The sequence below is a fragment of the Trematomus bernacchii genome, unplaced genomic scaffold, assembly GCF_902827165.1.
Source record: "Trematomus bernacchii unplaced genomic scaffold, fTreBer1.1, whole genome shotgun sequence".
Taxonomy (NCBI): domain Eukaryota; kingdom Metazoa; phylum Chordata; class Actinopteri; order Perciformes; family Nototheniidae; genus Trematomus; species Trematomus bernacchii.
This window is the reverse complement of record NW_022987727.1, coordinates 13,847,451-13,872,947: the sequence shown is the minus strand read 5'-3', so window position 1 is coordinate 13,872,947 and position 25,497 is coordinate 13,847,451. Positions and strand designations below refer to the sequence as shown.

The window sequence follows — 25,497 nt, the reverse complement described above, 5'->3', positions numbered from 1 at the left end:
GGATCCCATTTCTGTAATCTAGTGGCCTTTACTTCAGTGTCACCGCTATGACACATTTTACCTTGGCCAACACTTTGGTCAGTATTAAGGCTGAGTTTCCTTGGTCTCTAGAACATTATAGTTAACAGTGGGAGTGCAAGATTAGTGGCAGGCAAGGGGAGGTATGGCACGAAAATGGCCATTTAACTAACATCTGAAAGTAACAATATAGTCAAGTCATGACAGATAAAGCTAGACTTTCTCTATAAATCTCAGTTGCACTATTTATTAAAATATTCCTTTTTTATTGTGTTTTGTTCTTGCAGTAGAGAGTGACAGATAAAATGTTGTCGCAGACTGAATAATTCATATATATCACAGATTGCCTGGGCAAATTGCAAAGCTATGTATCTATTCTGGGCATATTTCAAATCAAAATTTTATTTTTGACCTGATTCCCGCTCATGTGCATTTTACTTTCTACTCCAGAAAGAAAGTTGTTTTGCTCTAATTATCTTTCCAATAGGCCTACTTTTCTCTTAAATGCTCATTGCAGTGCTGAAACGATAAGAAAGACAATAACATTCTTCCTGAATGTCATCATATGACAAGAAATGTAAGGAAAAAAGCAACATATACTACACTGTTCAAATATAAGAAATACTGACTGGAGAATCCTTGCCATTTACCGAGCAACTCAATTAGTTGCAGTTTCTCATTTTAACCCAAGTAGTAAATCGAATCAAAAGATCTGATTGGCATGAAATGACACCTTCAAGGTCCCCAGACGATGAACCATTTTCATTTAACGCTTCATGAGCTTTTCTTCCAGTCCTACCACCTCAACATTGCAACCTCTAGGATAAAACTGTTGTTTATGTATTTTTCCCTATCAATAATATTACAGGACCTACATCAAATCTGCATCTCAATGAATGGCATGGTGGATTGGTTTTCTATCCCAGTGGCTGCTTCACTTTTCTATTTACGTTGTTAAGATTGGTGTATTTCCACATCAAATAATTACCTAGTCTTGTCTTCGAAGTCATAAAACACAATGACCACCACAAAGACCTGCTATGCACATTCAAGGCTTTAGCCATGCTGCCCACCGTCCCCCCACCCACTACCCACCACTCACCACTCAGCCCACCCTCCACTCTCTCTCTTTGCCGAGGCGGGTCCTTGTATACTTGGTGGATGCTCGGAGGTGCCATCAGATATCATTGCTCTCTGCCATGTTTCAACACTGAACAGATGAATGGGCTCCATGCAATAAGCCTGAAGGAGGATAATAGTAAGGCGAAGTAGGGGGGAGGTGGGGTTTGTAAAGTGCCCTCAGCCACGGCTAGCGCTCCATCATACATACAGGAGTTAATTCATGTGACAGGGGCTTTCCGTCACCCGCCGGCTCGGAGACTCTTGGTCTCGTCTCTATTTCACATGATGAAATGTGCATATGGCGAGCTTGCCAAGTGAAGGATGGTGCCACACTGCCGTCCGGGCTCTGGATCCTGTCAGACATCTAGAGGGCTACAGGAAGACGATACAGAACACAGACATGGCTCTCGGCCCTGACTGGCAGCCTGATGACCTTATCACTGAATCACAACACTATACTAGTGCAAAGTGGCAGCGCAGGGGCTCAAACCCACACAGCTTAGAGCAGAGACGCGAGTCTGTGCTCTACATATCGGCACTTTGATCAGACAAAGTACTGGAGCACAAATATCTTAGTATCTCTGCCTGAAATAGACTGCAAGGAGTCTATACGCTTCCACAATGTTACCCTGATTCAAAGTGCGTCATTGCAGGACTGAGAACTGTTGGGCATGATGAGGTTATTAATCTCTAGATACATAACGTTGGCCAAAAACTAGTAATTATCTTTCCTGTTAACATCACAATTGGTTCCTTATTTAGGCAGATGTACTTATCAATGAAACATTCCCATCGTTCTGGCTTATCTGTCCATGGTAGTCTCTTTAATTAAGACTGTGCAGATACATCAGTAGTTAGTGCTAACTGATCAAATACTGTTATCAGATTTAACAGACAAACACATCAGACTCACTGCTCCCACTCAACTGAAACCAGGCTGCCAGCAGAGAGAAAGCCTCGGCTTCTCCCTCAGGAATTTTGCCATAAAATTATATGACAGGCTGCACTGAGTGAACTATGACGAGGATTCCATTTCCATATTAAAACAATATTCCTTTATAGATTGTAATTACTTGTGGTCTGCTTAGGATGGGAGTGAGGTGTTACAATGTTTTACTGCAAAGCGCCTCTGCAAACTACAGTTTTGAATTATATATTTTAAATTCCTTTTCTTGTAAAGCTAGTTTAGTTCATTATTCATGACAATATGCATTGTATTTGGTATTATCCCCAGCAAATACGCAGCTATAGCAAACGTCCTGGCATTGAATCTAACCAGTGTTCCCTGAGAGAGCTAATCAGACTCTAATCACTACACGGGCATACTAGTGATTATCTTCATTCCATTGTATGTTCCTTTCTTGATAGAAGTGCCGTTCTCAAGGATGAAAATAGGGCTGCCAACAACGCGCTAATTTAGAGAGCATGACAATCGTGTTAAAGTGAATTACATCAGATATGAATTCAACTGATCTTTTATGGAAGATTTAAAGCATTTTGAGACACATTTTAAATATTAATGGGACAGGTAATCAGTCAGAATTGATTCTTTGGTGGCTGCAGTTACTCTAAAATGTAAATGTAATGAGCACCGACTAAACCCCCGGCCCACACCACCACAAATCTTATATCCATACAGCTACCTCATACTGCTTGGATTGATGCTTTTCTCTTGTTCATGTCTGCAGGAAATGTGTTATGAGAACCACTTTGAATTCACAAGTCCATTCTCTGCAGGCGGTGATACTTTTTTGATCTAAACAATATAATGCCTTTCTTTTAATACATTTTGAGTTGTAAAATAAACATTCTGTTACATTCTGTTCATGCTTGCCAAATTTGAGTAGGTGTCGAATAAGCTAAATGGGCACCCACTCATGAACAGGTGGTGTTCGAGTTAAAATTCGCAATTTATATCAGGTTTGGGTTTGCTGAACTTGATTGGATTACTTTTATAAGCAAAAAGGACTTTTAGTTTTTGAGAATTTGGACTGCAACTAATAGTTAATTTTTTTTTCAATTGAGTTGCATGATCTTTAAAATGTCAGGTACAAATTGCCATCATGATCACCAAATCCTAAGAGAATAATATTAACATTACTTTTTCTTTTAACAACCAAATCCAAAAAAATTAAGTTTACTAGAATACATTTGCCTAAAATGACATAAACCCATTACTTATAGTAATCGTTCCCATTTTCTGTTGACGACCTATCATTTGCTACATGAGGCCCATTGTTTGGATTTATTGTTTACCAATAAACAAAATTATTCACAATTTATTTTCTGACTATCAACTATTAATTAATGTAATGAGAAATTCAGAGATAATTATGACATATATCAGTTCACCAAGTCGACTGTTACTTTTACATTTGCTAAATAAAAAGGCTTATTAACGTCATGTAAGGGAATTGATCTTTTTAACTCAACAGTGCCAAGACTTGACCTTTCCTTCAGTCCTGTTCTGATCTCACAGCTCTGTAATTGAAAACTCAAGATGACATCAAACAGAAATCCTATCGAAGGAGCATATGCTGATATAGCCAGACACAGCCAAGAGCATCTCATTAGCTCAACAGAGTTTGGTAATGAGATGGACAGTAGGTAGCCGGCAATGGGACACCAGGTGAGAGGCAGATGTTTGGCTGACCCTGTGCTACACGCTTCCTGACACCGCACTGATCTTCTGCTGCTAAACAAGTAGGGCAGCAGAGCAGTGGAGCGAAACATGCGCTTTATATTAATGTGCTCGGTTTAAAAGGGAATATCGCCGCTGCTATTTGAATACTCAACAGCAAGTCCGATCAATATTTATGCAAGTGAACAACTCAGTGCTGAAGTCGGAGGACCTGTAATGGTACGTAAGTATGCAATTTAATCTGAGGCTTACAGAAATTAATCAGGAACGATGGCAAAGGGAAGTGTGGGAGCAGCCGGGGTGACTTCTGGAGATGAGGGGTGTGTTATGCTATTACAGCATGAAGCTCATTTATCTGTAGGCAGTCAAATAAGCACAGTGTTGGCCCACAGACAGGTCACCAGTTAATGTTCTGGGGAGAAGTTCCAGCTCTCACACCCTGGTGACAATACATGTTGGAATTTTCTACTCCAGAAAACTCTACATATCCACAAATGCGTACCTGCATTGTATTAAAATGTGGGATTTTTTTTTTTAAGCTGCACCGAGCATGATTTTTCACGCATTCACAAGCATCCAGTGAGGCCGCAGGAAAAAGAGAGAAAAGCATTCCCACCAACCGAGAAACAGGAGATGTGCTCCATTTTCCCCCACGGGGAATGACAAATTGAAAGTTCTAGTATAGCAGCAGTAGGATGGAGCTCCCTCGGGATAAAGCCGGACTCAACAGTGTTGGGCCGGCCCTTGGCATAGGCAGTATAGGCGAATGCTAAGGGCGCATCAACCCATCGGGGGCGCCGAAAATGTAAAAATGTAAAATAAAAAATTAATATAAAAAATGTTTATTTAAATTTCATAACAAAACAATTTCCCGATTTTGGATCAACAAAGTACATCTTATCTTATACTAACAGAACTACGCCTATATTGCGTACAGCGCCCATAAACTATGGCACACCCCCCCCAAATCAACTGCCCCAGCCCCAGTAAAAACCAGAGGTTTATGTGAAATAGTTCTTTTTTTGAAATAATGGTTTTAGTGTGCAATTATAGGTTTTAATTTTGTATTTGTGTTAATTTAAAATAAATCAAACTCCCAAAAAACGTATACAGCTTCTGTGTGCTTTTATGAACATTGGAATTTACTGTGATACAAGCGGCTGCGGGAGGGGGGGGGGGGCAAATTGGTCAGGGCCGGCCCCGAGTGTAAGATTAGATTAGATTGCTTCCTTTCTCACTGGAAAGTAGTAGAAAGGAAGGACTTCCAGGTGTTTGCTGTCTTTTTCAAAACAGTTAACACTCTCTAACATTCAGTGCTGTATTGTTTGACATTGCAGAGGGCTGAAAATATTCTCCTTGCACACGCCCAGTGCTAAGACTGACACTGTGGTTCCGGTCCTGCACAGTAGACATGATGGAGGTGGCTTCTGATACATTTCTGTTGCAGCGATGCAGCACAGTCTGGGCTGCAGAGATATTACAATGTAGAGTACACTCAGACAATTGGCCGTGGATGAAAACAGGCTCGAGGCATAAAGAGTGAGTGTACAATATGCCTCACAAAAGCAGTAACAGTAAACAGTGGCTCTGCTGAATGTAATGCAGAAAGGATGGTAAAGCCACAGTGGGTCACGTCACATTTCATATCCCTCTAGGTCCTAGAGTCTTCTTTAATGCAAACCCAGAGAAAATAGTGAGCATCAGAAGGCTATTATGACCTCACAAGCACTGTGCGGTAATGTGTGATTGCGGATTTAATATTCAAGAACAGACCTCTCATAAAATACGTTCATGACATGAGTCAGAAAATAGAACGGGACAAAAGACTGAAGGAACATAACTCAAATCATCTACAGCACTCTGCCAATGATGGAGCAGTTTCAAGCCCAGAGCTTTGTGCAGAGAAAATAACAATGCAGAAACACACAGAGCGGAGCACTACACTCAACCACAAGGGAGGTCAAAGCTGAAGGCTAGAAATAATTCATATTCAGGGGGCTATGAAATATGAGCTTTGTGTGCTGTCAAATTGATTTAGCTGTAAAAATTATTTTCATTTTGTTCCATAAAGATGCTCATACTTTTACAGCTCCGCCACCTATAGAAGCAGGCCTTGATGATTTGCTTAGAATGCACAGCCAAGGTCGTAATCAAAGCCGGTCTCCTTTTGCATGCTTAATGCCGCCTTGAAGAAAACCGGAATGGAAATCATCCTTTTCACTTCAAAAAGTCAGTAACTCTCTGCTACTTTGATTAGTTTAATGCTTGGATGGATAGGCCATGCTCCCTGAGTTAAAAGAGAAAACCAAGACTTTCTAAATTCATCATTCTGGTGCCCCATGAACACACACTGTCTGCCACACAAGAGGTGTTTTAAAAGAAAAAAGAACGTAATAGCATCTGGAATAATTTGTCTAGTTTGTGAATGTCATTTGGACATAAGACATCATAGAGTCCACATCTCAAAGAGTGGACTGACTGTGAGAGTCAGTCATCAATGGACCTCTGTACTGATAGAGCCACAGTGACTCGCTTTAAAATGTAGTGACACAGCCTGTAGAAGCATCTCATAAAATGTGGGCCGTCATTCCCATCGACAGTTTGTACTGCAGAGCAGCAAGCCTGGATAGATCGTTGCTTCAGGACACTATTGTTATTTGTGTTCAGGAGCACTGATTTAATTATTCAAACAAATCAAAGTGACACGTTAATACTGACATGTGACATTGGCTGTAAACGCAGCACTGGTCTCTGCACACATACAGGTTAGTGTTCAGCTCTTTGGTTCATCAAACGTACTTTGTTATTTTTATCAAATTTGCAATGTTTAATAAAATCTGTTTTGATGAAAATTAAGTAATATTCATAAATTCTAGGTTATTGTAAAAAGCAGAGAAAACGCTAGGTAGTTGGCATAAGAAGTGATAGTTGAGACTACAAACAAAACGGCACCAACCACCAGAAAGGTACCTTAAAGGGTACCTATCATGCAAAATGCACTTTTGTACGTCTTTTATACATGAATATGTGTCCCCGGTGTTCCAGGGAACTCACCAAGTGTCAGAAAACACAACCCTCTCTCTTTTCCTCCATACCCAAATCTCTAAAAACGGGGCTGCAACGGAGCTGATACAAACTGATACAGATTTGAAATTGTTCTGACGTCAGAAACAGGGAGCTCCGCCTATATGGGCAACTCTCCACCTATCAGGGGAATGAGAGGTTGCCGTGGCATGGTAACAGCATGGTAATATGACACTTGTGCCTTGCCCCCCTCCTTTGCAGGGGGGCGTGGTCAGCTGCAGCTCATTTGCCACAGAATCAGCCCTTGCAAAAACAGGGCTGAAATACAGCAAATAGAGCGAAATGAGGCATGGCTAAAATGCATGATCTGTTTGGTATTTTGAAAAAAAAACTTCACAGACATGTTTTGTATAGGTATGGCCCTACAATATATTATTCAAATATAGCATGATAGGTCCACTTTTTTGGCCACTTGGGGGCAGAACAGCCTGAAAAAAGACAATCACCTTTGCAATTAAAAACTTGTAACAAATATTACAATATCAAACAAATGCCTTACACAACCAGCAGACACGAGCACATTAGTATCATTTTGGATTTGGATTTATGCCCACATAATACATCTAATGCTACATTTCCAATTCATGGTACCACATAGCTAGACAAGTCCCGCGGTTTTCCATTAGCAAAAATTGTGAATAGTACAGGTATTTATTTGGCATCACCTCAGTTGTGGTTCCAAGCAAGCTCAGCCGATAGAAGAGTTGAGTTAAAATACCTTAAGCCACTTATCGGTCAAAGAGTATTCTCAGAACTGTCCTTTTGCAACAGGTCATCCTTTACAAACATACTATTTTTAAATTGCCCTCAAACTAAGGTGTACACTATGTTGCAAAGTGCTGTAGGTAAGATGATGCCACAGCAGTTTCACACATTGCGACTTCTTCAACTGGAAAAAATAGTGACCCTTCGATGCAAACTCTTGGAAGTTTAAGTGAAGTGCAGAAACACCAGAGCAATGAGTGCTTACCTTATGCTCAAAGATCTCAAGGATTGCCACTTCTAAGATGCAAAATGGCCTCATTTGATCACAATATGTTAGAAGTGGGAATTTGTATGTTCCAATTTGAAGTTGAAATGTATTCTTGGCCTTTGAGTTGCTTGAGTTTCGTTGGCGCAAAAGGCCAACTGTCTGTCCACCCCCAGCTTACAGATGAGGATAAAAATGCTCCATTCCCTCCTCTTCTTCACACACACACACCCCGTAACCCAAAGCAATGTGGTTGACAAAGCAAGGAGGAGTTGCCCTCGCTCTCTGACTGCACCACTGAACCGGAATGTTGTCCAGCGAGGAAATCCAGACATTTCCAAATTTATCGTTGAATAAACTGGCAACGTCGAGAGCGGCTGACAGGCCATTCATCGTGGTGGGCGCTGGCCCAATGGCATGAGCGGACAGGGCTGCTGCACTTTGATTTCCTGTCTAAGCCGCCATGACAGATGAGCTACGGAGAGGGTGGAGGCGTTGCAGCCTCTCACCACCACAAGGCTTCACCTCTCTGCCCACCACTTTAACCACACTCGTCAAGGCTTACGGGCCGCCAAGGCTTAAGGGCCGCCAGGGGGCCGTCAGGGGCCATCGGGGTGCAAGTGGTAGGAAGATGGTCATGCAAAGTGAGTACTTTGACTCCATCAGTGGTGAGCAGTCAAATAATACTGTAAGGTAGCTGATGAAACGATAAAGAGCAGTGGTGGTCAGAAATACTCTAACAACAGCACTGACAAGTCACAGCTGCCAGTTTCAAATGAGGATTCATTCTTAAAATTCAGCTCAGAGCTGGAAAAACGAGTGATCAACATACAAAGACTGCCAAAGCTCAATTCACATCTAGAGGTTTTAACTAGGCCAAATCCACCAGGATCTATTTACTGGAAGAATTTCAAGGGGAGTAAAGTTCACAAGAGATTGATTGAACAATTGTGTACAATAACACTGTAATGAGATCATTTTCAGATGAAATTGAGTCAATGATAAATGGCTGAGGGGAAGAGGAGGATGGCTGTAACTCCTCAGATAATATACAGAAGCTTCAGAGGCGGCAATAAGAGGCTGGTGAAAACAGCTTTTAGAGAGAAAACACTCCAAATTAGAGGCAAAGGGAGCACATTTCAGTGTACAGGCAGTTCATTTTTCACATCAGTGTCTACTTTTGTTCCCGGCAAGCTGCCAAAGACATTTATGTAGGCACTATCCCTCCTCCACAGCGGTAATTATGCTGCTGGCCAATGCTTGATTAAAAGATCTAATCTGCAAATTTAGTGTTCAACATCTCCCAACAAGTTCCCATGCTTTAAGCCCGCTCTGTGTCGTTGGGATCCAAAATGTTTTGTCATGGACAGCAGCCAATGGAGTGCGTGGATGACATCCTTTTGCTTTCTATTTTGTGTCAGGGTGAAGGTGTAATTGCACCAGCAGATGTATTATTCAAGAGGAAAGCATGGCAGGGATGGATATAGCCTTAACCTGAGTGAAATTATAAAAGCTTTAGAAGGCAGAAGTCAGGCCTTCACTGGGAATTAAAACAAGCAGACAATGTGTCTCTTTTTCACCCGGAGCTTAATTATGGCTTCACTAAATTGTCAATTCACAAGGGTGCAGAGAGACTACATCAGAATAAGGAAAACCATGAGGTTAGTTTATCAACAAGGTTATATTGTATGTTATTGTGAGAATATGATCATTGCAATACATTAAACGCTCCTATAGTGCTACCATATGAAATAAAGACTGTAGTAAGTTCAGTAATGTCACTAGACACTGGCTGTCCAGTATCATACACTTAGTATAGGACTATTATTATAGAAATCAGATTAGAAAATAATACCTTACAACAAGGTCACCATGAATTGACTGGAGATGAGCAGAGGCACATTACAAGTCTGCAGGGGGGTTTTATGGGACATTATAGGGACTGTTTTATTACGGGATCACACCATGTGCATCCCAATAAGAAGCGCTGAGACAATGCTGACAAAAGTGACACACAGCCAGAAGTGTCCTTACCCTCTCTGAGCAGATGGGAGTAGATGAGCCACAGGAGCAGCAGGCAGCACAGTGACGCACCTCCACCTGCGGAGAGTGTCTTCGCCCCAGACTGCATCCTACACCTTCAGCCCTTTCCCCTTTTCCTTTTTTGTAGATTATCCAAACTTTGAAAGCTCGTGGCGCTCAGATGTCAAGCAGATCAGCGGGAGAGTGGCTAATCCAGTGGCGTCTCCACAGCCTGTAATCGGCATCCATTTTGAGGTTATAATAGGGAGAGCGACTGATAGTAATCCCCCCGTGCTTTTCAAATTCCCTCGGTGAGCTGCATATCCATCCAGGCACGCACTCACACACACGCAGAGGGTACAATGTCACCAGATCTGGCCAAGTTTACGCAGCTGTGGTTGCAGGACTCACTGGCAGGCTTCTGCAAAAACTGTTACTATGTAGATGGAGAGCAGCAGTCCTCCGCAGTTTTGATCCTCATGCTGATGAAGCTGGTAGTGAACCTTAAAAAATAAATTCAGCCTCTCATCATCCCCTCTACACCGCTGTCCCTTCCTTTTCCCTCCTCTGCTCCCCGCACTGTTGTTATGATGATTCCCAACCAACTTCTGCACACAGCGCGGCTCTGTGTGACTCTACGGAGAAAACGCGCAAGTTCACCCAGGCGGACATGACGAACATAGCAATCAGCGCAGAAACTTGTCCGAAAAACGCAACACTCCTTTATCCAAAAATATGGCTAAAAAAAGCTGAAGGCGTCGGTGCGTCACATGCGACCACAACACTGCAGGTGAAATGTCAAAAGATTGGCGCGTTTACGCACTGCCTATGGACAATATGCGCGCGTCAATGCAGTGAAGTTGGTCACACTTGTCACCTGTATGAGCCTTTGAGAATGATCTGCAAAGATGGACAGTGCCTTGCACCTCAGATTTGCCAGAAAGAGCTCTCCCTCCTCGCAAAGTCAAGTGTCGGATGCTGATGTGAGTGTTTTAACCCAGCCTCATTCTGCCCCAGCCGGCCACATTTGCATGCAGGCGACGCAAGAACAAGAAGAGGATTTCCTCCCTTCAATCCATGGAAGAAAACGCTGCTGCTTGCCCCCCTTGAGTTACAATGTTTCCATATGCTCTCTCTCTCTCCTCCACACACACGAATACACACAGTGTCCCAATTCCTTCCGCAAAAAACTTTGAGCTCCCAGGCTATAAATCCCAATCTGTAGATGATGCTGCTTATTTATACACATTTAGATGTCCCGTCTCAGCCCACAGGGAGACACAAAGCAGTACCAGCCTCCCCCACAGTGCGACATGTTACTTTTCTCCCCGTCTTTATGCCCTCTTTCATAGGTGGAACACGCCCTGGAGGGTTGCACAGAGACTACACTTAACATTTAACACACACTGGCATTCTGGGGAAATGGGAGAGGTCTGTTCCTTCAGCGGGATGGCAGAGGAACATGTGCAGTGCCTTAGAGCTCTTTAAGGCAGAAGTTACATTTTGATATACTGGCTAATATCACATCGGGTGTGCACACGCAGGGGGACATGCTTCCCCCAGTGTGTGTGTGTGTGTGTGTGTGTGTGTGTGTGTGTGTGTGTGTGTGTGTGTGTTGGCTAAAGCCCAGATGCCAGTCTATCTTCTGAAAGAGCACGATTTAAGACTCCCTCGCCACTGGAGGATCATTACTATAACCACACACACACACACACACACACACACACACACACACACACACACACACACACACACACACACACACACACACACACACACACACACACACACACACACACACACACACACACACACACACACACACACACACACACACACACACACACACACACACACACACACACACACACACACACACACACACACACACACACACACACACACACACACACACCATTCCAAGACCACAGGATGTGCACTTTATTAGCAGATGGAGAAGTTCCCCCTGTGTGCTGCTTTGCCATCAGCCTCTCACTGAATGGCTTTTATGATGACGTATTGGCCCGGGCCATGGCCTGTCACATCATCACTGTAATGTATGACAAATGACTGGGCCATACACTGCACAGAATTAGTCAAGTATTAAAGGGGGACTTTTGCAGCTTCTTCCAACATGCGGATGTTTTTCTGCATTTCTGTAACCAGCCGTAGCAGCCTATTTTACTTGGGCGTTGAGCAACAACAGGGAGGGTGTGATTGGTTTTCTTCTCGCGTCTACGGCTTGGCTCAGCCAGCTATCGGAGTCTGGAGAACCACGTTTCAGTCTATCAGAGTGGCGCCCCAGCAGGGGTTGCAGTGTAATTAATCATAATCCATCACTGTGACTGACAGGGTTGAGAACAATTCTGCTAGTTTATTTATTAACATTTTTTACACAATAAACTTTAATGTTCAGCAATAATATAAAGACTTGTTTTTTTATTACGCTATAATAATGCCAGTGTGTGCACTTTAGAAGAAGCTCTGCAGTAACAACAAAATAATTGAAAAAAATATTAATTATGATTCACTCATTATGCACACTATTACTGTCTACATGTGATTATTATGTTTTACTAAAGATACCGGTAGTCATTATTAATGCGACTGTGTTATTTGGCATTCATCATTTATCACTGTGTGGATTTGCGCAAGTGTATGGAACTAAATGGGCACATTGCTTATTTTTCAGATTTGATACATTTTGAAGTATGTTTACTTTCCACACCTACTTACATTTTTTGTTATACAATATGTTGACATACAAAACATTATGATCAGCCTATAAAAAAAGCATGGCTATATTATATACACTTTTTCTATCCAACACAAATGACTTTCGACTTAATGCTGCAATGTAGAGCATTTTGTATATTAACATGGGATCACATGAACGCACATATTTTACAGGACAGAGCTTGATAGCATCGTTTCTACTTTTGCTAACTGGCCAGCACCAAGGAACAGACCAAACTAGTTGGCAACTAGCTGGTAAAGGTGTATCTAGCCAGTAGGAAAAAAAACATATATTCTGAGGTATCTTTGACAACCAAACAAACTGGCAAACAAAGGGTGAATATTTGCACACATGACTTGCATTCATCAGGGTGCCAGGGACATAATCCAAATCAGCACCAATGTTGCTCCTGAGCTGTTGGATATGTAATGACCTTGTTCCTGCATCAAATAGGCAAACAAAAAACAGTTGTTACGGGTTAGGTAAGATTATTATTACACTGATTTATTGCTATTCTACTTTAAAATATTGCTCTGTGTGATATGCTCTTTTATTGTAGTTTTGTGCACTATGCTGGTAACGTGTGCGATTGGCTGCCTGCACAGTTGTTCAATTCCAGCACTCAACATGAAGCTGGACTGAGTCATTTTCACAAATACATATTGACTTGCTTGTTTGGTTTTGCAGGTGTGAAGTTGATTGTTAACTCCTGTCGTGCCTCAGTGTGCTTGTTTGAAAGAGGGTTTTTGGCAAAAACGTAATTGCGTTGTGCCACAGTACACAGGAAATATTGGTCAGTATTTTTTCCAGAGTAATTACTATTTTGCTCTGAAATAGTGATATTTAATCATTTTGGAGTGTATTTATTACTCATAGCTTCTAGAGTGCGATCAAAAATGCAGTCAATTCTATTGGAGTTAAACCATGACCACGCTGTAACGGAGGTGATCTCTGGGGCCATTGATCTCGGTCTCCGTTACGGATTATATAGCTTCATTATTGGCGAAGTATAATCATTTGTTCCACGCTAAAACATTGCACAGGAAGCATGTGATTATATGTCATTTATGCATATATTTGTCACAATCTGTCTATGTTTTAGTTTGTCTGTCTCTGTTTCCTGTTTTAGTTTGAAAAGTGTTCCCCCTCCCGTCTTGTCTGTTGCTGGTGATTGCGTTCACCTAGTGCCCTGTGTTTCTCCTCCCTCCTCACCTGTGTCTTGTTGGTTTGATTAGTCCTGTGTGTATTTAGGTTCTGTTTTCCTGTTAGTGTGTGTGTGAGGTCCTGGTGGCTGGTGACTGTGTTCACGTGAGACAGTCATATTGAGGCTGTGTATCCTGTACCACAAAGAGGAATAAATGCCCACACCGGGTTGTATTTGAACTCTCTGCCTCCTTGCTTGGTCGGGCCGCTCAATGGTCAGCTTCACACACGCCCACTCATGTTCCTTAAGCACTTTGGTTTATTGACCTTTTTTATTGTAAAGATCATTATGGTTCATTTATTCTATTCTGAGTAAAATGACCTTCTATTGGGAGTAAAATTACCTTCTATTATGAGTAAAATGGCAGTAGAGTTGTTTTTAATATACACTACATAGAGTAAATAACCATTAAGCAGAGTCAAATCTAAGCACATAATAGAGTAAAATGAACTCTAAAAATACAACTCTGAACAAAGAGTACATTTTACTCTATATAGGTTGGGACCAAATGTTATATTTTTAGAGTAAAATTTTCTTCAATTTGAGTCAATTTTACTCAGAGAAATTTACTGTGTAGGAAGGGCACAGCTAAAAACTCATTGTTGATCACTGGTGGCTGAATTCTATTCTTAAATGTTATCAAAACATTTGTTTATCCTGCCATGAAAAGACAAATGTGTTCCGGGCAAAAGGCCAATTTTGTGATCTTTTTTTTTTTGAGTAAAGAGTCCTTGTTTTGTGAATAATTTTACTTTGTGTGTGATCCTGCTCGGCCAGATATTTGAAACTTGTCAAAAGTTATTGATGGCTTATTAATTATGCGTCAATGCTTTTCGTTTTTGGTTGAAAAATTATATGTGACCGAAATAAAGTTGTATTTCTAGTGAGCCTAAAGTTAAAAACTTTTTATGTAACAAAAGTAAAAAAGGCAAGAGGGCATAGGTAGCATTACCAAATACAAACCTGCAAAACATAGCAAACCCTAACACTTGGCACCAAGACCTGGCCCATCCAACTGTTATATTAACAGAGTGAGAGTCTAGTATGAAAGCAAGTTCAAACAGAATTCGGTACAATATAAAACAAGCAAAACAGCAACGGCTATGAAAACCAATCTAATGCAGTATATCCAGTAATCCATATCTGGCTTCACAGTCAATGTTACAGTAAGCAAGCACAGGACATTCAAGGCAACTGTTGTAAGATGATATATCACATTACCTTACCTTATAACATTACATTTAGCTGAAGCTTTTATCCAAAGCAACTTAGAATTAGTGCAATAAACAATAAAGATATAAACTAAGAACAACAATAAAAGAGCAGGTATATTTGTCTCAAATAAGGCAATATATATACACACACAGAGATAGCAACAGTATCACTGGGTGCGCTCCAGCAACAGTTACCAATATAGTGGCCAATTTAGGCTAAATTTTTAAAATGTATGTTATATACACCCAAAGCTACCATTAAGACAGTGATTCTCAAACTTTTTCTGTCAGGCTGAACACAAATAGTCACGTAATGGGCCAAGTTAACATTTATTAAAATACATCAATATGAACGTGAGCATTCCTTTCAAAAAAATAAAAAAATCACTTTGCTAGAACAGTGATAATAAAACAATGCTCCATAAGTCTGTGTGGTCAAAAAAATAAATACATAATACAATTGTGCAATCCCTTTGCTAGAACAATAAGTTATAATACTTTGCCACTTTGCAATCTGTGCAAAAAAATGAAAAGAAAGAAAATGCTGATATTTGGCAAAAAAGAGTGTCTTATCATTAGTGGCTGCAATGAGCCTGTTTTGCACTGCACATTTCTTCAAAACGGGGTTGCAGGCTCAGTGGCGGTGCAGAGTTTTTCTTTTGGGGGTGCTGTGGGGTAGCTTGACGTTTCATAGAGGGTGCTCAAACATTTAGGGTTTCCCATTAAGGTACCGGTCGCTACAGTGGAATCTTCTACTGCAACAATCCCCACGCAAATACACAGTGTGACAGTTACAATGAAGGCTCGATAATCAGCTCACGGCATATAGGTGTAAGCAGAGGTAAAGTGCTATTTTTATACAGTAGGTGGTGTGTGGACCTCACATAGGGGATCCGGGGGCATGCTCCCCCGGGAAGATTTGTTTTTTAAATATTGAAGTTAAAAGCATCAATCTGGTGCACTTAGAGAGCAAAATGAAGAGATCTATGAATACATCTCTCAACACCCATATGAAACAGAACTGTAAACAGATTAACTTTTTCTTTATGGATATTTTACAAATCACCCTTTTAAACTTTATTCTTTTTTTACTGTCATATAGTATTTCATACCTGTTTTTCATTTATTCTCTTATTTTTTTATAACTATAATGATCATATAAATGTGTGCCTCGGAAAAAATTGTTTACATAAATCGTGACCAAACCGTTTGAGACCCACTGAAATAACTTAGACTAAAGTTAACTATCTAAACACCCAGAGAGTCCTTTAGTTCACTGACAGGAGAGGACTCTCCTCCACCTTGTTGTGGAAACAGCTCCTTATATCCGTTAGCGTAGCTCGCTAGCACCAGAAGCTAACAACAACGATCTCCGGTACCGGTGCGCTCTCTCTCTCGCTCGCACACAAAATGGCTCGTTCCACACACACACAGAGCCGAGCTTTAATGAAACACAGAGACCCAGACGTACTTGTACTGTACTGTATCATATTATTTTCGAATCAATAATTTTCCAAATTATGATTTGTCATAACCATTTTTCCTGCTGGTCTCCCCTGTCATGCCTCAGCTCCCCCCAGGGGGGCACCCCCCCACTTTGAGAAACACTGCATTAAGACAACAACTAATATATTATATCAAGCCTACATGAACTGTGCAACATGTTGCTTTAAGTTTTGTAAATTAGATATTCATATTCATTGCCGCCACACTGCTATCACTATGGTAAAGGCCTAGCTGGCAGCTACTGTAGCAGGGCTAACAACTACAACAGCTAACAGTGTTGACTTTTTTGGATGTATAAAGAGAACCTGCGGTGTGAGTAGTAGAGGATGGACGTCACTTTTCTGCTACGCTGCAGTTACTTAGGTTAGTTATCAGCAGTAAAGGCCGTATGAGTGCAGTGCAGAGTGTGGCCATTAGCTAGCTGAAGAGTTTATCGCCGGCCACTAGAGGGCAGCGTGTCACTGCTGTCGCACAGGATATGCCGTGCTCTGACCCGGTAGAACTGAGCAGCCATTTTAGTTCAAACATTGTTCATTCACTCCGCCTCGTGTCGAGACGTTCATCCACTCACACATGTAAGACTGTTCCCACTATTGTTGGTGTATATATACGTGGTGTCGTAGCATATATTTGTGTTGTGTTAATGATGACATGCATGTATGTAATACTTTGTCAGCTTACCTCGCTGTATTACTCTGTTTCAGGGTGTCGTCATCTTTGTCATTAAAACACTGAAACTGACATTGAGGAGTGTGTTTCTTCATGACGACACCATGGTCGTTGTTGGATGCCCTGCCCCCGGCTGCGAGTTCAAATCCGAAGACGTATCTGAAGCACTCGTCATTGCCCTATTGACGATTCATGGATTTAGCCACCAGCACGCAGCGCCTGTCATGGCCGCGCCAGCCCAGGCCCCAGCCCCTCACGGCCCGAGACTCGATCGGCCCAAAGTTGATGTGGGCGTATCGATAGAGGAATGGAACGTGTTCATCCGCCGTTGGAATGTATTCCGCGCCGGCTCAGGCATAGGGAATGCCCAGGCCCCATTCCAGCTGTTTCAGTGCGCTGGGCCTGTACTTGGAGACAGCCTGTTGAAAGCCGTCCCCGACGCCGCTTCCGGACCCTTGCCAGATCTGATCGCCGTCATGCGTTCCCTAGCTGTCATCCCAGTCGCTACATGCGTCCTGCGCACCGAGCTACTCCAGTTACGCCAGGAACGCGACGAGACATTCCGCGCATTCGCTGCCAGAGTGCGGGGTAAAGCAGAGACATGCGCATATAATGCGGTATGCGAGTGTGGTAAAGACGTGGACTATACCGACCACATTATCCGTGATGTTCTGCTCAATGGCATCTATGACTCGGACATACGCCGCGAGACGCTGGGGACATCTGATGTCCTGGTCAAGCCAGTTAACGATGTAATTGCACTCGTTGAGAACAAAGAGATGGCCCGTAACGCTCTCCCGTCGTCCTCCCTATCAGCCATGTTGTCATTCCGGCGCCTGCAGACGACTCCACAGACGAGCCCCGCCCCGAGCCCTGCGGCCGGGGCTAAACGTGCCTCGTGCCCGGAATGTAAGAGTGTCTTCAACGTCTTCACGGAGGGGCCTCGCGGGTGGAATCCGAAGCCTCACCTGGTGTGCATCGGCTGCTACAGGGCCCGCCGACGACAGAGGCGTCCACAGCCGTCATCCGACAGTCAACATGCCGCCATGGGGTCGGAGCTGGTCTCCCAGGTCTCGTCGGTGCGAGCTGGAGCCCGCCCTGGCCGACGTCACGGGAGCCATCGCCGACGCCGCGCCCCTACGTCGCACGGCTGTCTCAACAAGCCTGCACCTATCAGACTCGAGCACCACATCTTCTCCAAAGGCGAATGGAGACGAGCCAGGATGAGAGACCACCCCCGAGCATTGATCACCATCTCGATGGACTCGCCAGTCGGGCTGAGGGATGGCACCAGCAACCGGGGCTCGGCCGACGGAGCTCGGATATCCGCCGTTGCGGACACTGGCGCGCAGTCGGACCTTTGGTCTCTGGAGGAGTTCCTGGCCTGCGGTTTCGCGCGGGACGACTTGCGACCCGTCAGCCTCAGCCTGTCGGCCGCCAACCGCTCCCCTATAGCCATCGAGGGAGCGTTCTTCGCCAGGCTCTCGACGACCTGCAGCGGGGGGCGTGTTACATCCTGCCGTTCCATGGTATACGTGAGCAGCTCAGTCCGGGCCATGTACCTATCCTACGAGTCGTTGCTCAACCTCGGCCTCTTGCCCGTGGGCTTCCCGTCGGACGACATTGCAGGGGGGCCCCAGGACGGGTGTGGCCCTGACACGGCTGACACGCCAGACCAGCCCTTATCCGTCAATGCGACGAGGTCAACCAACGGCGGCTGCGTGGGGCCAGGTGACCCCCAGGACGCCCAGTGCTCATGTCCTCAGCGCACGGTCCCCCCGGCGCGCCCCGCAGCTCTGCCGTTCCCTTGTACGCCAGAGAACAACAGCCGGATGAAAAGTTGGCTGCTCGGGAGATATGCCTCGTCGACATTCAATACTTGCCCCCATCGGGCACTACCATGCATGGAGGGGCCACCTATCGAGATGCACGTGGACCCCGCAGCTACACCTAAGGCATGCCACACCGCGGCTACAGTGCCTCTACACTGGCAGCGGAGGGTCCACGATGACCTCCTGCGGGACGAAGCCCTCGGGGTCATTGAACGCGTACCATACGGCGAGTCAGTGGCGTGGTGCCATCGCATGGTAGTCACTCGGAAGCACGACGGTTCCCCCCGCAGGACCGTGGACCTCTCCCCCCTCAACAAGTTCTGCCAACGTGAGACCTTCGCCACTGAGTCCCCGTTCCACCTTGCACGCCGCGTCCCGAAGGGCACCTGGAAGACCGTCACGGATGCCTGGAACGGCTACCACAGCGTCCCCCTGCGTGAGTCGGATCGCCACCTCACTACCTTCATCACGCCCTTCGGCCGTTGGCGCTACACCAGGGCACCACAGGGTTTCCTGTCATCAGGGGATGGCTACAACCGTCGGTTTGACGCCGTCCTCTCGGACTATGAACGCAAGGAACGTTGTGTGGATGACACCATCCACTATGACACCGACCTGGAGCAACACTGGTGGAGGACCATCGACTTCCTGACGCGTGTCGGCCGGTCGGGCATCGTGTTGAACCCGGACAAGCTTCAGTTCGCGGAGAGGTGCGTCGACTTCGCCGGCTTCAGGGTGTCGGAATCTACCATCGAATCGCTCCCGAAATACTTGGACGCCATCCGGGACTTCCCCACCCCAGGCTCCACGACGGACATCAGGAGTTGGTTTGGCCTCGTCAACCAGGTGGCTAACTACGCCCAGCTGCGTGACACGATGGCCCCATTTAAGCCGTTCCTCAGCCCGCGCTGTGTGTTCCTATGGTCCCCCGTTCTGGAGGAGGCCTTCCAGACGTCCAAGCAAGCCATAATGGAGGCCATCCGCGAGGGCGTGGAGATCTATGACATGCAGAAGCGTACCTGCCTCCGCCCTGACTGGTCCATGCGTGGCATTGGCTACTTCCTGCTCCAGCAACATTGTCACTGTGCCTCGGGCATACCGGACTGCTGTCCAGGAGGATGGAGGATCACCCTCGCGGGTTCGCGTTTCCTGTCCCCTGCGGAGCAGCGCTATGCGGCTGTCGAAGGAGAGGCCCTAGCTGTGGCCTGGGGTCTGGAACAGACGCGGTACTTCACGCAGGGGTCCGACAACCTCGTCGTGGTCACCGACCATAAGCCATTGGTGAAGATACGCTGGCCGTGACCGTACGCTGGATGAGATAACAAACTCGCGTCTGTTTAGACTCAAGCAGCGCACCCTCCCATGGCGCTTCGACATTGTGCATCTGCCTGGCAAGAGCAACTATGCCGCTGATGCCACGTCAAGGCATCCTTCCCCCTCGGGCTCAGCGAACGGCCTCTCACTGGGGCTGCCGAGCGGGCCTGACGCCGTGGAGTCAGCACTCATGGCCTCCATCCGCGACGACGCATGGGAGCTCGGAGCCGTCTCTTGGCCCCTCCTCGCACGGGAGACAGCGGCTGACGGATGCCTCGGCCACCTCCTCCAACTCATCGAGCAGGAGGGTGGGATTGACGTTAACGACCCTGCCCTGGCGAGTCTGTCATCGGTCTGTGAGTCCGTCTACGCACAGGACGGCGTCCTGCTCTATCGGGACCGCGTCGTGGTCCCCCCATCCCTCCGTGGGAGAGTCCTTCGGCATCTCCATGCCGCTCACCAGGGGACCTCAGCGATGGGGCAGCATGCCCGAGCCATAGTTTACTGGCCCGGGATGTCCGGGGACATTCAGGCCACCAGGGACGGGTGTGCAGACTGCAACCGCAATGCTCCGTCACAGGCGGCTACACCCCCCCTTCCGTCACCACCCCCGTCCATGCCATTCGAGGCGGTGTTTGCTGACTTCTTCGACTATGGGGGCCGCCACTACCTAGTTGTCGGGGATCGGCTTTCGGGCTGGGTAGAGGTCCTGAGTTCTACGGCGGGTACTGCCCTGGCGGGCTCAGCTGGCCTGGTCCAACACCTCCGCTCGTTCTTCGCTACCTTCGGCGTACCGGAGGAGCTCTCGAGCGACGGTGGTCCGGAATTCAAGGCGAGCCACACTGAGGACTTCCTCCGCTTATGACACGTCAAACACCGTGTGTCCTCCGTTAGCTTTCCGCAGTCGAATGGGAGGGCGGAAGTTGCGGTTAAGACTGCTAAGCGCCTCCTGATGTCCAACACCGGCCCGTCGGGCAGCCTTGATCAGGACCGCTTCCTGCGTGCTATGCTGCAGTTGCGGAACACGCCTGACCCCGACTGCAACCTCTCGCCGGCGCAGATCATCTTCGGCCGCCCCCTTCGTGGCTCGCTCTCCTTCGTGAACCGCCTCGAGAAGTTCTCGAACCCGCATATCCGCCCGCTATGGCGCGAGGCATGGGCGGCGAAGGAGGACGCCCTTCGGACCCGTATGTCCCGTACCACCGAGTCTCTGGGGACTCACTCAAGACCGCTCCGCCCATTGGCACTCGGCGAAAGGGTATTCCTCCAGAACCAGCAAGGCCCGAGCCCCCGCAAATGGGACAGGTCAGGGATCGTGGTGGAGTCGCTGGACCATGACCAGTATCGGATCAGGGTTGACGGTTCGGGACGTCTGACACTGCGCAACCGGCGGTTCCTCCGTGCCTACACGCCGGCCACACCCTGCACCCATGAGCAGTCGGCCACGCCGTCGCCGCCGCCCGCTGCCCTGGGACATCAGCCCCCACCTATCCGCCCGGGCTGGGCGACGCCCCAGGGGCTTGCTCAGCGGCCGGCTGATGGTCCCCGCGACTCGGCTATGGGCGCTTCCCCACCGGCGCTTGCTGATGAGGCGTCCTCTGACCTCGCCGTTCCTACGGGTGCCTTCCTGGGCGCACCGCTCCCGGTGCCGCAGTCGCCGCCGGCGCTGCCCCAGCCCACTCGGCCAGGCCGCGTGAGGAAGCCGCCGGCACGATACGAGCCCGAGTCCGGCAGCTGGATACGGGATTTAGACCGTTAATCTATTCCAGCCTATAGCTTTCCGGTCTGGGGGGGATGAAGAGTTTATCGCCGGCCACTAGAGGGCAGCGTGTCACTGCTGTCGCACAGGATATGCCGTGCTCTGACCCGGTAGAACTGAGCAGCCATTTTAGTTCAAACATTGTTCATTCACTCCGCCTCGTGTCGAGACGTTCATCCACTCACACATGTAAGACTGTTCCCACTATTGTTGGTGTATATATACGTGGTGTCGTAGCATATATTTGTGTTGTGTTAATGATGACATGCATGTATGTAATACTTTGTCAGCTTACCTCGCTGTATTACTCTGTTTCAGGGTGTCGTCATCTTTGTCATTAAAACACTGAAACTGACATTGAGGAGTGTGTTTCTTCACTAGCGACATGCGCTAACATGGACGTGCAGCCGTCCCGGTTAAACAATACACAGAGAGGGGGTGTGACTTGACTTTAGGTAAAAGCTTTAAGAGTTCAACTTTAAAACTTTTCCATTAAAATATTTAAACATATATAAGGGGGAAATGAGCTCAGCTTTAACACATACCTGTTCTCCATTCCACACTGGACATCATGCACCAAGAGTGAAATCCTGTCTGCTACCTGTTAGCTCTTAATGAGACAATGGCCTACAGGTGTGTGCCTTCCAGAGAGACAGGCAAAGCGAAGAGCCACTCTAGAGAGGCCTAGAATACATGTACTACACAGGCAAACAAATACATCATAACATAATTTTTAAGCCAAAGCTTAATTGTATTCTAGTATTAAGTGAGGCAGTTTTAGGCTGCAGCACTTCCAGATGGATGAAGACAAATGTAAGTTTGGTGACAGCAGTTCAGGGGGAGTTATCATGTGACAATGGACTGAACAACTTCAAGTAATAAAAACAAGAACAACAGGGCAGATGACTAAGTGTTTCTGTGACCCTATTACATTTTACATTTACTAATTTGTCAGGTGCTTTTGTCCAAAGTGAAGTACAAATTAGGCACACTCCGAGCCATGGCAGAATCAGAAAAAGCCTTAAATAATAAGTGCCACAAGGTTGCAGGTGCTTGAAAGAGGTTCAAGCTTGCATGTACATCATCCATTGATAAAGATGCAAAGAGTATAACATGGGAAAACGTGCACAATCAAATTCCAGAATTACATTTTATGTTGTTTTGGGCACAAAGTAAATAACAAGTGAGCAGAGGTACTGTAATGAAGTAAAGTGATATTCACTGTTCATTGTTTCTGTTGACACTTTTCCACCCCGCAGCCTTTTTTCAGCTGCTTTGTACTACAGAACATGAAATGCCTATTGTGTTTCCACATTTTGCAGGTAAGCAGAAACATTTGCTGTTGTAGGCAAAGTTGATATGTGTATAAGTGGGATTTTTAGCTGAAGTTTAGCCATGTGGACTCTAGGGAGGGACGCCATAGGTCCAGGTCAACCAAACCTGAACCAGAGGTCTGGTGGGATTCAGTGTCTTGCTCAAGGGCACCTAGAAATAAAACTCAAATCCTGCTCATATTTTTCACAAGCTACCTCTGCATATTTAATTTAGTTTGTTTGTTTTAGTTAATTATGCCCGATCAAAAAGTTTCCATATAAGCATAGTTTTACTGGAACAGGTGGAGAATTTGTTACAGTTAATTTGCATCATTTGTCAAATCATTGAGGAGAAACAAAGGCAAATTAGGACACACCAAATGTATGAGCACGAGTATAAGAATACGCAGGCATTTCAGCACTGTGATTTGTTAACTTATATCGAACAGGAGAGGAGCATATGGTGCCTCGAAGCATCTGTTCCAATGGACCTTTTGTTCTAAGAAATATTGAAACAATGTTGATATACTGCCAACACTTTAGTCTTCACTTAAAATGTAATTAAAAGGTAGATTGTATAAGGCATTTACCTCTTGCAGCATTATGCACTTCTCTATTGTGTTTCTATATGCTCACCACTGATACTTTTGCGAAATACACAACCTCCATTTGCTATTTTCCATGTCATGCTCTACCAATGTACATTAAGCAAAGATGGTTGAGTACGATAAAATGACATGACAGCTTCATTAAGCATTTATTAGATTATTCGGAAAGCACAGCGTAAACATTCAGACGGCTGACTGCAATCATGATTTGATAATGCTTTTTTATGTTTAAGCTACAGTAGCTAGCAACAGACACATTTACGGTGGCCAACAGGTACAACAGATTTAACAGCCAACAACATTTCGATTAGGAGAAACGTGCAGCAGTTTAAAAAACAATGCGGGAAAAAAACACAAATGGGCCAAACTTGACAAGACTTGCGCAGCATTTAGAAAACATTCACACATTTTACATAAAGGTCCCCTATTATACTGTTTTTCATCAATATATTATAGTTCTCAGATATATACAAACGTGTCTCTGAAGTGTTTGGCTCGAAATACCAAACAGATCATTGCAGCATCCCATAATCCCCTCTGTTTCAGCCCTGTTTCAAAAGTGCTGATTCTCTGTCTGTTACTTTAGATGAATATAAAGATAATTGCATCAAATTTGGAAGTGCAGCATGTTTCTCCTATGGAAGTGTTTTGGGCAATTGTAGCGTGCATGTTTGCACTTGTCGGCCACCGTAAAAACTGGTGTTTAAAGAAGTGTGACTGTGTGTTTGTGGTAAGTTTATACTCTGATAGAACTCAACTGAAACCGATTCTCAGTCTTTTCCCTCGAGTCTCTCACCTTTTCCTTCTAGTCTCTGTACATGTATGTTGCAGATCCATAAAGCCCCTGGGGAGCAGATACATTTCATGACTCACTGCATCTCTTTGTTGAACTTCCTTGTATGCAGTCAGGCCGCCTCTAAAATCTGGACACAAAGTTAGATATAGCAACAGCATATTTGTCAACAAAACGTATTCATACAAGTCAGCAAAGCTATGTTAAATTGTACTAACAGTTTAAATCCAGATCTACACACTTAAGCGCAGACAAGAATAATCAGAATAATCGTCAAAATCAGTGATCATGATGAAATCCCCTTTTCGAAGGTGATACGGCCAATAAAAGCAGTTATACATTGTGCTCACAGACATACACAAAAATACAAAACAGAATAGGTTAATTTCCTCAGCTGAATTAAGTGGTGCTTAAACCTGGAAATTACTTAGCATTTTACCAATTCCGGTCAACGTCATGTCAACGTTTTGTAAAATGTGTTTGTGGTGGTAAAGCCTGAAATAAAGTGTGGTTAAAACAAGATTACGACATTTTCATGTTTTGTTCTGCGACATAAATTACATCAGTAAATACTCCACTTCTTTGTGTCGTAAAAACGGAGATTGCTAATAAGTGGCTAAATAAACGATTAAACGTTTTTGCACCAACATGAGTCTGCCTTTAGCTTAGCAGTGGTGACGCGCAGCCGTGC

General features: G+C 45.1%; 2 protein-coding genes across 3 annotated transcripts in view; one reads left to right on the top strand and one right to left on the bottom strand.

Annotated features, from left to right (window-relative positions):
- tafa5l (TAFA chemokine like family member 5, like) overlaps nucleotides 1–10,891 on the bottom strand; it is a 48,201-nt gene extending 37,310 nt beyond the window's left edge. For both annotated transcript variants that reach the window (XM_034144675.1, XM_034144676.1), the window contains exon 1: nucleotides 9,870–10,891. In XM_034144675.1, coding sequence (XP_034000566.1) covers nucleotides 9,870–9,966 — 97 coding nt within the window. In that variant the 5' untranslated portion in view covers nucleotides 9,967–10,891. The remainder of the gene's footprint in view (nucleotides 1–9,869) is intronic.
- Nucleotides 10,892–21,209: 10,318 nt separating this feature from the next.
- On the top strand, nucleotides 21,210–22,092 carry LOC117494317 (atherin-like). Its single transcript, XM_034145162.1, has one exon. It carries the CDS (start codon nucleotides 21,286–21,288, stop codon nucleotides 22,090–22,092), a length of 807 nt encoding a protein of 268 aa, XP_034001053.1. The 5' UTR covers nucleotides 21,210–21,285.
- The last annotated feature ends 3,405 nt before the right edge of the window (nucleotides 22,093–25,497 follow it).